Source organism: Sus scrofa, chromosome 13, assembly GCF_054392235.1.
Source record: "Sus scrofa isolate SSC_HxYL_T2T_F1_AM1 chromosome 13, Sscrofa_HxYL_maternal_Yorkshire_Landrace_v2.0, whole genome shotgun sequence".
In the NCBI taxonomy this organism is placed as follows: Eukaryota; Metazoa; Chordata; class Mammalia; order Artiodactyla; family Suidae; genus Sus; species Sus scrofa.
Window position 1 is genome coordinate 168208377 of NC_139395.1, and position 12644 is coordinate 168221020.

Here is a 12644-nt window from a genome sequence, read left to right on the forward strand (position 1 = left end):
CCCACCCCTGGCTCTTGCTGTGTGTATCCTACAGGGGTGGGGTGTCCAGCGAGTGGTCTCCTCCTCCAGCCAGGGCTGCTGCGGCGTCCCGCGGCCTCCCCGAGTCGGGCGGGAGGGGAGAGCGGGCGTGGATTGGTCTTGACGGTAATTGTTGCGTTTCTCCGTCTCGGTGGCTTTTGCTCTGAGTCGCTCCTTCCTCCGGAGTGGGCTTTTACGGCGATTACACACTCCTTGCCTGGGCTACCCAGGCGCCCTGTTCTCAGGGCGTGTAGAATCGGACCCGCGCACACGCGTGTCTCTGGGCAGCTACAGCGCCGAGACGCCAGGAGGGAAAGGGGCGCTAGGGAGGCTCGACGCTGCTTTCCGCCCGGGGACCCGGGGGCAGCCAGGCGCGGGCCACGGAGAAAGAAGGGACAGCCCCGGCTTCCAGCTGCTGTCGCCGCCGCCGTCACAGTTTGAAGAGGGGTATTTAAAGCCTGGACCCGAGCAGGGGCAGGGGAGGAGGAAGAGCGAGTTAAGGGAGGCGGGCGGCTGGAATTGCAGACAGCCCCCGGGGCGCGTCTACCTGGGAGCCAAACGCGGAGCGTCGGAGACGCCACTGGGCTGCGGGCGCTGGAGAGGCGAGGGGATACTTTGTCCTTTCTCTGTCCACCTTCCTCCCCCAGCTGTGGTCCGAGAGTGGCAGGGGAGGGGCCTGAGCAGCAAGGAGGCACAGATGTCCCGAAACAAAGCTTTGGACCCCCTACCCCCACCCTACTTGGATGAGACGAGAGGCAAGGAGCGAAAGAAGTGAACTCTCTCCTTTCTGTGCCCGCTCTTGTCAGTTTCTCTCGCTTTTAAAATGGGTTGTTTGTTGGATTATTTGGCTCTTAACTTTGGGGCAGCTCCTCAGCCGCGTTGGTTTAAAGAACTGTGTGTTCGTGTGTCCATGTTCATGCGTCTGTACTGGTGGTTTTAGCGGGGAAAATCCAAGTCCTAAGCCTTTGTTGACAACAGACGTGCCCCTTAGGCTCCTGTAGAATAATCTTTATGTTTATATAATTTGGTGAGATCTAACAGAGTGAAAGTGCGGTTTTGGAGTGAGGCTCCCCAAATCTTTTCTAAGGGCTTGAGTTCTAGTCTTTTTAATTGGGATTAAGGCAGGGAGGATGAAAACATCGTGCTCTTACCTAGTTGGCAGAAATCTCTATAAGTTTTTTGTTATGAGTTGGGTATTAATCAAGCCTTCACTACTTGCAGTGTGAGAAGGGTGCATCTTTAACCCTTAGTGTTCCAAAAACAAATCTAAGGTCATTGCTCCTAAATCTCTTTGTGGTATGTAAAGATTGAGAGTACAGATTCAAATACTACTGAAAAGTTGAATCTGGGACCCTGGATTTTGTTCTCATTGATGGTGGAAGATTTAATGGGTACACATGAAGCTGTTTTTTTTTGTTTTTTTTGTTTTTTTTTAAAGTATTTTCATAACCAACTAACTTTTTTTTTTTTTTAATTTCCCTTTCCAAGAACTAAGATTCCAGATGGCAAATTCTATGAATGGCAGAAACCCTGGTGGTCGAGGAGGAAACCCCCGAAAAGGACGAATTTTGGGTATTATTGATGCTATTCAGGATGCTGTTGGACCCCCTAAGCAAGCAGCAGCAGATCGCAGGACAGTGGAGAAAACTTGGAAACTCATGGACAAAGTGGTAAGTTCTGACTGTGCCTGTACAGAGCTCAGTTCACCCTGGATATGGTTTCTCCAGTTTTACTTATACTGTTAATTTATAATAATTACTGTTATGTCTTTTGATTTGGAGTGACCACTTATATGTGCTCTGAGTGTTTTGAAAAGTTGGATTCAGGGCAAAGATTTGTTTTCTTACCTTTTGTCCCACTCTTCAGGGTTCAAAGGTCCTCTATATAACTCAGATATGCAAAGTTTTTTACTGTTGGCTGCTCTTTGTTAATGCATGGCATAGAATAGTTTGTAAGTGTTTGTTCCATCTTACGTAAGGTTGTGTTGCTCTTAGATAACAAAGGACTCCAAAAAAGACTGCAAACGAGTAATTTCAGAAATGTCTCAGCTGGACCACTCATGACAACCACAGCGTGTGATGCTGAGAATGTTTGCTGGGGAAAGAACCAGATTAGTCCTTAAGTGAGAGTTTCCATTTTCCTCTCTGAGAATTCATCTTCATTAAGAAACTTTTTTGTTGTTGTTAGTGGTAGAGTTACAGTGTCTTTCATCTATTCCATTTTGAAACAGGAAACCTTTCTGATTGCGCATTGTTTATTGTGAAAGGAAAATTTATGATGGAGGTGGTGGGACTGAGAGTTATCAGAAACCTCTGTGGTTTCTACATGTTGCTTTCAGATGAACTACAGCTTTACAAGAAGAAAAGTCTAGGCAGAACCCAGAGAAGCCTAGGCAGCCTGCATACTTTACAGGGGTCTACAGAGGAAACTGGAACTATCAGTTGTCCTATCATACTAAGTAGGATTAGGAAGTAAATATGATTAAGGTGTAGCTTGCTGCTGTGAAAATTTAGTAGTTTACTTTTGAGTCAGTAGTACTGCCCCCTATATATTGGTAAATGTTTACAGCACCTTATGGTTTTATTTCATTGATATTTGGGGCTAATTATAAATTTAGTTGATGCAGGGCTCTTGATATCTTTGTAACTGCAGAAATGGAGATTTTAAAAAAATATTTCTTTATTGGGTTGTGTTAAAGCCTCCATGAAATCATATAGTAGCAGGCTCTTTTACTTTGGTTAGTAACCATGTGCAAATATTTGCCATCAAAGCCACTTTCTGTGGTATTAGCCATACAGGAAAGGGATAAAGTTTACTTTATTTTCATTTATCCTTATGGAAAGTACAGATGGGTAGATGAACGATAGGCCTGGCATTCTATGGCTGGTGGTGCTGAATGCAGAGCCAGAATATTTTTGTTAGATAAATATCCTTAATTTGGGGCTTCAGTGTGACCTATTTAAGCTTCTGCCAATTTATTCAAATTGTGATATTAAAGTGCTCCAGACAGAATGATGTCATAGTGTCAGAACATCGCAACTTGCTGCTTGAGGTCAGGTTTTGATTTTAGCATTGGATACTTAAGAATGAGGAGCATGCAGTTGGAAACATTGTATGTATCTGGCAGGCACAATACTAGCTGTCTTTGCTTTTCTAAGGAGGATTCAATTTAAGGTCACTCTCATGCCTAAATCATTAGTTAGGTGTAAGAGTAGGAATTCAAGATTTTTTCTTTAACTTACCTGTTGTATGAGTGGGCAAAAAATGGGTCAGATTCTACTAGGGAGCTGCTTCTCCCTCCCCACCTCCTTCTCTGAGTAGTCAGAATTTGCACAATTATGACTGAATGTTAGAACATCAAATGAAAAAGATGGATATAAAGAAATGGTAAACTACTGTTAATACAGAGGCATTCTTTTTGAAACATTAAAAAATGTTTAATTTTTAAAAAGTGTGTGATTTTGGTCTGTAACTGATTATTAATCTAAGTTTTATCCACTTTTAATTATTTCACCATGGGTTATGGTTAAATAGATGGTTATTTGATGGTTAAGCCTCTGCCATGATTTATTTTATTAACCCTTTTGCGGGTTTGGGTATAGCCTCTCCAACTGAGAAACTTGACTCACAAGGAAATCTATGCTCTCAAGTCTCTACTTAGTGGAATGTGGGTGCGGGTGTTGGCAAAGGTGCATTGTGTGGCTTCCCCTATTTGTCTTCATTATTTGTCAAGGATGAAAATTGTTGTGTTCATTTATGAATGCATTCGTGGGCTTTGTGGAAAGAAGCCATATAAATCATTGTAGAAGAGTCCAGTATGCTTATTGCTACTCCATCTCACAGTAATAAAAAAAAGCTCTGATAATTACAAATTGGAATTATATTTTATTTAATTGTGTAATGCAGAAGAATTCCCCGCGTGTGTTTATCTTTCCTTCCTTGTCAGTGGTGAAGGAAGTGGTTCATAACATCAACACCATCCTGGTGATTACATCAGGAACTTTATTATTAGTCCAAAAGTTAATCCCTTGACACATTACCTAACTGTTTTGTAAAATAACTGCAATAGTATGAGTTTAACTTGGGAATAACAGAAAATAGTAACTTTCAACTCTAACTGATGATTAGGTAAAAGGGAGGGTTAAGTATTGAGCGTTTTATCTTTGTGAAGCCTCTTCACCAAGATCAGATGTTGGAAGTGTAAATTAGAAAACAAGCTCTAAGTACTACACGTCTCAGCTACCTACAAGGTAAAATCACTGATCTCATGGTCTTAGGTAATAAGACCATATATCTAGTATGTAGTTACACTGTTCTCTGGCCTCTAGAATTTAAAACAGTCAACTGAGATTCCAGTTCCAACTAATTGTTATGTTTCAGAGAGTAGGTTTTCTATACAAGGTCACTGAGAGTAGGAGGGAGTAATTGCTCAGTCATGTTCCTTGTAAGATGTAAAATGTTTGGTAAGAAAACATCAGTGGCACAGACTTAGCATAGTATCTTAATTGAGAAAAAGAATAGCATATCTCAAAACATCTCATTTAGACATACCTTTCTGGTCTTAGCTCTGTGTGTCAGTGTTAGTCGGTATCTGATCCCAGACTCTTCAGGTCACTGGATGCCTATTTGATATAGTATAGAATTATCACTCATGAATACATAGCTAGTTTCAGATACACCTGAAATGTGGAGTCTGTCTCAAATATATTACAGAGATGGAGGTTCTTTAAACACTTAAATATTTGTTGAGGACCTACTGTGTTTCTATGACATGGCTATTATCTGGTGGTGCAAAAGCTAGATAAGATATAGCTGCCCTTGACTTGCCAAGGAACTTGGAGACCAGCATCAGAGCCAAGAATATAAGTGGGTAATTGATGTGTAATATGGAAAGTGCTGTATTATGACCTATACAGAGTACAGTGGGAGCAGAGGAGGGAACATCCACCTTGTTTTTCTGGCCACTGCTCAGACAGTTATCTGTCTGGATTCTGCTGGCTACTGCCTTTAGGGGTAGCATTATTGTACTCTTGTTGGAAATGCTGAGGTGAGGGTAAGGAAATGATTGCTAATCAGCATGGTAGGAATGATAATTTATTAATGTGAGGTTCCTGAGCATGGTTTTCCAAGCATCTCAGCCAGGTGATGGAAGATAGAAGAAACAATTTTCCATCTAATAAATACTAAATGTACTGGGCATACATGGATGTTCAGGAAATTAAAAAATAATTAATTAATTTCAGAGAGCAAAGCAGTTGAGTACCTGCCTACGTTTTTGTCTTGTTGTCCTTGTCATTTATTTGAAATTACATTATTGAAAGGGCTTTAAAAGCATTTAAAAAGTGATGATGCCAGACAGCCTTTTCCTGCCTTTTACCCTCAGTACATTTAGTACATTTATCAAGCTTGGAATGTAATTCATTCTCTGTCTTTATAATTTCACTTCAACCATAATATATTTTAAAAGTTCATCAATCAAAGATGCTTAAGTCATATACAGCTATGAAAAAATTAAGTATTCTTTTCTAAGTTGAATTACTCATACCTCTGAAAAATATTGCATGGAGAGTAAATCTTAGGTTTTAGATACCTATTATTTGTGTTTATCGGGTTTGAGAATAACTGTCCTTGGGCCCTTGGAACAGGGAATATCATTTATTTGAATCATTCTTCACATATTTCCTTTTCCTTGGTGAGGCTGTTCTGTTTTAGCAGAATCATGGACCCTAGTAGACTTGGATAGATGATAACACATTAAATGTCTGGGAAATTTTGTTTAGTACTAAATTAGACTTTGAATTTGTGCTTAGGTAAATGAAGTGATCCCAAGGTTTGCTTCTTGTTACTTCTAGGTAAAGCTTTTGGATAAAGTAAAAGATTTAAAGGAATCCTCCCAAGAGTTATCTGGGCTTTTTTTTTTTTTTTTTTGCATGTTAAAATTTTAATGCTAAATATTAATAGAATATAGAAGTTCCCATCGTGGTTCAGAGGAAACAAATCCGACTAGCATCCATAAGGACGCAGGTTCAATCCCTGCCTTGCTCAGTGGGTTAAGGATCCTGTGTTGCTCTGAGCTGCGGTGCAGGCAACAGACGCGACTTGAATCTGGCATGGCTGTGACTGTGGTGTAGGCCAGCAGCCTCAGCTCTGATTCGACCCCTAGGCTGGGAACCTCCATATTGCCATGGGCACGGCCCGTCCGATGGTGCTGCTGCTGCTGCCGGTGGTGGCTGACGCCCAGAGCGGGAAAGCAGCAGGCAGTCAGTGCTCCGCAGCAGCTGGCACCCCCGCCACTGCCCCGGGAGGAGAGGAGCAGCAGGAGCGATCTACCTGTGGCGGCCATCATCTCTCAACTTATATGGGTTTATCCTTGTGCTATAGAGCATACATTTAACAGAAGCCTTATCAGTTAGTAATCTTTCCAAACCTGTAAAATTTTAACCATTCACATTTTGAATCAACTTCTTTCCTTTCTTTCAAAGGTGCTTTATATGCTATCTCCTGATTTTTGTCATTTATCTCTCTTATCCCAAGTACGAAATGATAGTCATAAATAATCATGCCATCCTGTAGAATGTAGTAAGTGCTCTAATATGATATAATTACAGTGCTCTAACTAGAATGTGATGGATATGAATATTGCTTGTTAGGGTAAAAATTTGGTAGGAATAGAATGCAACATGATGGAGGTACTGTCTAGCTATTCTTTAGAGGTTGTTTTGGATTCCATTGCGGTGGAGGACACATCGGGCAGAAGTAATGATGAGTAAAGGGAGATTGTTGTTTGCGAGAAGGCAAGTTAGAGAAAGAGAGGTTTTGACTGCTTTGTCAAATTTGGTAGGCAGAGAACCACTGCAGTGTTTGAGTAGAGAGGAAGTCAAGGCTATTCTGTAAGAAATCATTCTCTGGACTCTAGAAGAATGGATTAAGAGAAAAAAAAAAAAAAAACTCTTAAAAGTAGAAATAATGATCAAGAGGAATTAGAACAGATTAAGAAATAATGAAGGGCCAAGCTAGATAGAAAATTGACAGTAGTGATAGCAAGTGTTGGTTAAAATGTGGGAGGTATTTTGGAGTAAAGCCTAAGGTCTTCAGAGATAGAGGATGAAAGAGAAGTTGAAGTGAAAGTGACTCTTGAGGTTTTCAGCTTAGTTGACCTAAAGGCAGTGATGCCCTTAATGAGATAAGGAACATAGGAAGAAAAAGAGGAAGCTTGGGAGTTGATGCATGATAAGTTTGTTTTTGGCCATGTTGAGTTTGACATGCCAGAGTGAAATACCATTTTGAAGTCAGAAACTTGTGTAGTTAAAGAGAGAAGTTGAAACTAGAGACATATGTTTGGTAGATATAACCCCCTTCCATAGCATTAGAGGCAGCATTCCAAGCTACAGGACAGCAAGAGATTTGGAAGGCAGACTAGAAGGTGAGAGTTGGAGAAAAAGTTAGAGATTGGCATTTTTAGCTGTGCCTGGTGCATATCTATAATTAGATGGCAGTGAAGGAGAGAGAATTCTGCAAAGAACAGTGATGGGACAGATAGGAAAATAATTAAATGATACTGGTTTCTGAGATAGAGGTAGCTTTAAGGAGATAGTTTCAAAATTTGAGGAAACCAAGTTCAAGTGGATGAAAATTTGAGGAAACTAAGTTCAAACAGGATGAAAATTTAAGAAGTCATCGAATTTTTCTTTTCTTTTCTTTCTTTCCTTCCCCCCCCCCCGGCTGCACTCATGGTATGTAGAAGTTTTTGGGTCAGGGATTGAACCCACAGCAGCAACCCAAGCCACTGCAGTGACAGCACTGGATCCTTAACCCACAGAATCACAAGAGAAATTCCATCTTAAGTAGAGGTCATTGTTGATCTTTCAGTGCAGTTTTGCTCATGTGATGGCATTAGATTAAAAAGAGTATGTGGATTATTTAAAAATTGTTCTAGAACTGGGACAACTGGTATAAAAGTTCTGATAGATAGCTTGAGGGTTTGAGCAAAGCAGAATTTTATGTGTGGGGGGGTGCTGTTGGAGAGATTCATGGATCGAAGGGAAGGAATATAGGTAAGGAGTGATTTAAGACATAAGGGAAGAAGAAATAATTGGTAATGTGGCATCCTAGAATACAGTGTAGAAGGGAGAGACTGAACAAGTAGAACAGTAATCTTTGGTAGAAATTAGTCCTGAACCTTTATATTACTATCACTTTATTTATTTATTTTTTAAAATTGTTATTTCCCCAATACAATTTTTTTTCTACTGTACAGCAAGGTGACCCAGTTATACATACATATGTACATTTTTTTTTCTCATATTATCATCCTCCATCATAAGTGACTAGAAATAATTCCCAGTACTGCACAGCAGGATCTCATTGCTAATCCATTCCAAAGGCAATAGTTTGCGTCTATGAGTTTCTTTTCTGTGTAAAGGTTCATTTGTGCCTTATAGTAGATTCCAGATATAAGTGATATCATATGGTATTTGTCTTGCTCTTTCTGACTCACTTTACTCAATATGAGAGTCTCTAGTTCCATCCATGTTGCTGCAAACGGCATTATTTTGTTCTTTTTTATGGCTGAGTAGTATTCTATTGTGTATGTATATACCACATCTCCCTAATCCAATCATCTGTCAATGAACATTTGGGTTGTTTCCATGTCTTGGCTATTGTGAATAGAGCTGCAGTGAACATGCGGGTGCTTGTGTCCTTTTTAATCTACGTTTTGTCTGAATATATCCTCAAGAGTGGGATAAATGGGTCATATGGTACCGCCATACTGTTCTCCATAGTGGTTGGACCAGCTTACATTCCCACCAACAGTGCAGGAGGGTTCCCTTTTCTCCACACCCCTTCCAGCATTTGTTATTTGTGGACTTCTTAATGATGGCCATTCTGACTGGTGTGAGGTGGTATCTCATGGTAGTTTTGATTGGCATTTCTCTAATAATCAGGGATGTTGAGCATTTTTTCATGTGCTTGTTGGCCCTCTGTATATTTTCCTTGGAGAAATGTCTATTCAGGTGTTTTGCCCATTTTTCAATTGTGTTGTTGGCTTTTTTGCTGTTGAGTTGTATAAGCTGTTTGTATATTCGAGAGATTAAGCCCTTGTCAGTTGTATCATTTGAAACTATTATCTCCCATTCTGTAAGTTGTCTTTTTGGTTTCCTTTGCTGTGCCAAAGCTTGTCAGTTTGATTAGGTCCCTTTGCTTTTTTTTTTTGCTCTTATTTTTGTTGCTTTGGGAGACTGACCTGAGAAAATATTTGTAAGGTTGATGTCAGAGAATGTTTTGCCTATGTTCTCTTCCAGAAGTTTGATGGTGTCTTGTCTTTTATTTAAGTTTTTCAGCTATTTTGAGTTTATTTTTGTGCATGGTGTGAGGGTGTGTTCTAGTTTCATTGATTTGCCTGCAGCTGTCCAGGTTTCCCAGCAATATTTGCTGAAAAGACTGTCTTTTTCCCATTTTATGTTCTTGCCTCCTCTGTCAAAGATTAATTGACGGTAGGTGACTGGGTTTACTTCTGGATTCTCTATTCGGTTCCATTGGTTTGTGTATACTATCACTTTAAAAACATACTGTTTCCTTGGTGGCTCATTGGGTCAAGTATCCCGTGTGTTCACTGCTTGTGGTGCAGGTTTGAGGAACTTCTGCCGGGGTACTTCTGCCTGCTATGGGTGCAGCCAAAAAAACCCAGCGTATATTTATTAAAAAAAATTCTGTGATGTGACTTAAATGATGCCACAATGCTATTTTTATCTATTCTGTTTGGGCATATATTTAAGATTTTTTAATACATTTGTAAGATGCTGATTTTTTTCTAGTAGTTAAAGAAGTATTTTGAAAATATCTGACTAAATTTTTAGCTCTTTAACATATTAATACTTAAATAATTGTTAAGCTCATGCTGTTCTCTAATACGAATTACAGAAGTAGTTCTTAAATATTCAACCTTTTAAATGATTTCAGATCAGCTGAGTTCCCATTTACTGTTTCCACATCAAGAGGCATGTCCTGGGCTTATTAGACTTATTTTGTGCTTTTCTGCACAAAACAGGAGACTTTTTTTTTTGCCTTTTTAGGGCTACACCTGCACCATAGGGAGATTCCCAGGTTAGGGGTCCAATCGGAACTTTAGCTGCCGGCCTACACCAGAGCCAAAGCAACGCAGAATTCAAGACACATCTGTGACCTACACCACAGCTCACTGCAACACTGGATCCTTAACCCACTCACTGAAGCCAGGGATTGAAGTTGCATCCTCATGTATGCCAGTTGGGTTTGTTAACCACTGAGCCACGATGGGAACGCCATAAAACAGGAGGTGTTTTAAGGGTTTCAAGTACTATGATGAACTTTAGGAACTAAATAAAATAACTCTTAATGTTCCCCAACAAGGCAGTCATTGCCCTTGGTCTAATTGTGATACCTTTGCAAAACCTGCAGTGATTTTGCCATGTTGTGGTATAATACAGAAGAAGAAGAAATCCTAAAAAAATTGCCAGTGCACACTGTATACCAGGTATTGTGCAGAGCACTTTTACATTTCTGCTTCTGAGAGTTGTAACACCCTATGAGGTTTCTTGGTTTCCAGAAGAAGCTGGCCCAAGGTTGTAAAGGTAGTAATTGGTAGAGTAAATTCCAGGTTTGATTGATTCTAATGCCTATGTTCACTGCATGAAGATTCAAGCACACTGCCTCAGGGAATAATATGAGTCTTCCACTTTCCACAAGAAGTAAATCAGAAGGACCTTTATGCCCTATATTTGAAAGATCAAGTTCTTCTCCAAGCTTTGTACTCATTTGTAGACATGCTTATTCAATATAGATAAGAATATCCTATTGGTATTGTTACTTTACTTCTGAGAGGTTCCTCCTTACTTTGTTCCTTTGCTCTTTTCTTCCATCAGATATTCATTGCACATTTACTATATGCAAGAATCTACGTTAGGTGGTAGAAATAGACCAGTGAAATAGATATGCTCTCTACCCTTAGGGACATTCCATTCTCATGTACTAGAAAGATGGTGAACAGATAAATACACAATTGACATCTTAATTACAACTAGTCAATTATTTAATGGTGCTTTTTATATCAACATTCTAAAGAAACCTTTGAAAACTACAAAAGAATTGGTAGTTTTCCCCAAATCCTACTATGATTAATTTCTAGACCCATGACCAATTATGTACTCTCTTGTTTTATCCAATTAATATTTACATAGAAAGAGTTCTGTCACGTTTTTATATGTTTTATATTTTTTGTTGTATAAGTTTTTATACTCTTGTATACTTAGTGATGATTTGCTGAACTAAAATGAAAAAAACTCAAAGAATTCATAGATTTTTTTTTTTGCTTTTTAGGGCCGCACCTGTGGCATTTGGAGGTTCCCAGGCTAGGGATCGAATTGGAGCTATAGTGGCTGGCCTGCACCACAGCCATAGTAATGCAGGGTCCGAGCCACATCTGTGATCTACACCACAGTGCATGGCAATGCTGGATCCTTAAAGCACTGAGCAGGCCAGGGATCAAAGCCACAACCTCATGGTTCCTAGTAGGATTTGTTTACACTGTGCCACAACGAGAACTCCCCCATAGATTTTTTTTTATCATAATGATGTACTTTTAAGTAACTCCAATAAGGAATCTCTTAACCTGAGGAGAACAAACAAGAGTTTCTTTCAGGCTTCCCATGCTATCTTTAAAAAATAGGATGTTTTATCTTGTAGGTACAGTACTTGATTTAATATAACTGAATGTTTCATAAAGTGAGGAGACATGTTTTATAATGAAAGTCTGCTGTGGTATGCAAACAGTTCCTTACTGTTGAAGGAAGTTTCCATTTGCTCTAGTGGAGTTTCTTTCATAGGTTTCATCAGGGGCTGGTTTGAACCTTGTTTTCAGGAAATGTGTTAGTTGACCTAATACCTCTTTGTTACCTTTTAGCTGGAAATTTTAATTAAAGCACAGTCAGGAAACTGTTTAAATGCTAGAGTGTTCCAAGTATAATTAATGGCTTTGAAAATTCTTATACCACAGGTAAATCCCATGCTTGTATGTGTGCCTTTGATATGATTGAATATATATTTTATGTATGTAAATACATATTCATGTATTTATTGAAATACATGTGTAGCCATGTATATTATATATAAAATATATATTTTTGTGTATATGAGATGATACGTATATGAACATACAAAGAGAAGTCTACTTACAAATCTTTAAATACATTTCTCAAGAAATACTTCAGGCAGTTGTCTACTGTTATGGAGAGTGCCTGACTCCTAAGTCCAGACAACAGGGTTCTGAGCAGTAAACTCAGGCTCCATTTCTCTGTTTAATTATTGTCATGTCACGAGGAAAGAGTTATTCTTGGTGATCTCTTTAACTATAAAATCCTGTGAGTCAAAGATGATAATAGAATTTTTAGCCCAGTTCCAATACTAAATGTTTTACATTTTAGTTCAAAAGCAAAGAGTAATATTGCTAAATGAACCAATCCTTTTATATATGAGTTGGTGCCCTAAGAAGTTCATCATTGTATAATGTGACTGTAGAGTGGTTCTTCATGGAAGCTCTTCTGTGTTGGGACCACCTTTATACCAGGGAGCAACTTAGATATTTCTTTTCT

General features: G+C 39.2%; 1 protein-coding gene across 23 annotated transcripts in view; it reads left to right on the forward strand.

Annotated features, from left to right (window-relative positions):
* CBLB (Cbl proto-oncogene B) overlaps positions 1 to 12644 on the forward strand; it is a 308592-nt gene that overhangs the window by 89209 nt on the left and 206739 nt on the right. For 7 of the 23 annotated variants that reach the window (XR_014824886.1, XM_084991427.1, XM_084991426.1 and 4 more), the window contains one exon: positions 1507 to 1688. Coding sequence is in view for 20 of the 23 variants with exons in the window: in XM_084991427.1 (XP_084847553.1) it covers positions 1521 to 1688 (168 nt within the window). In the remaining 3 variants the exon portion in view is untranslated. Of the gene's footprint in view, positions 1 to 50; positions 820 to 1506; positions 1689 to 12644 lie in introns of those variants that run through there. The other 16 variants (XR_014824885.1, XM_003358826.6, XM_084991430.1 and 13 more) reach the window with 4 other exon arrangements.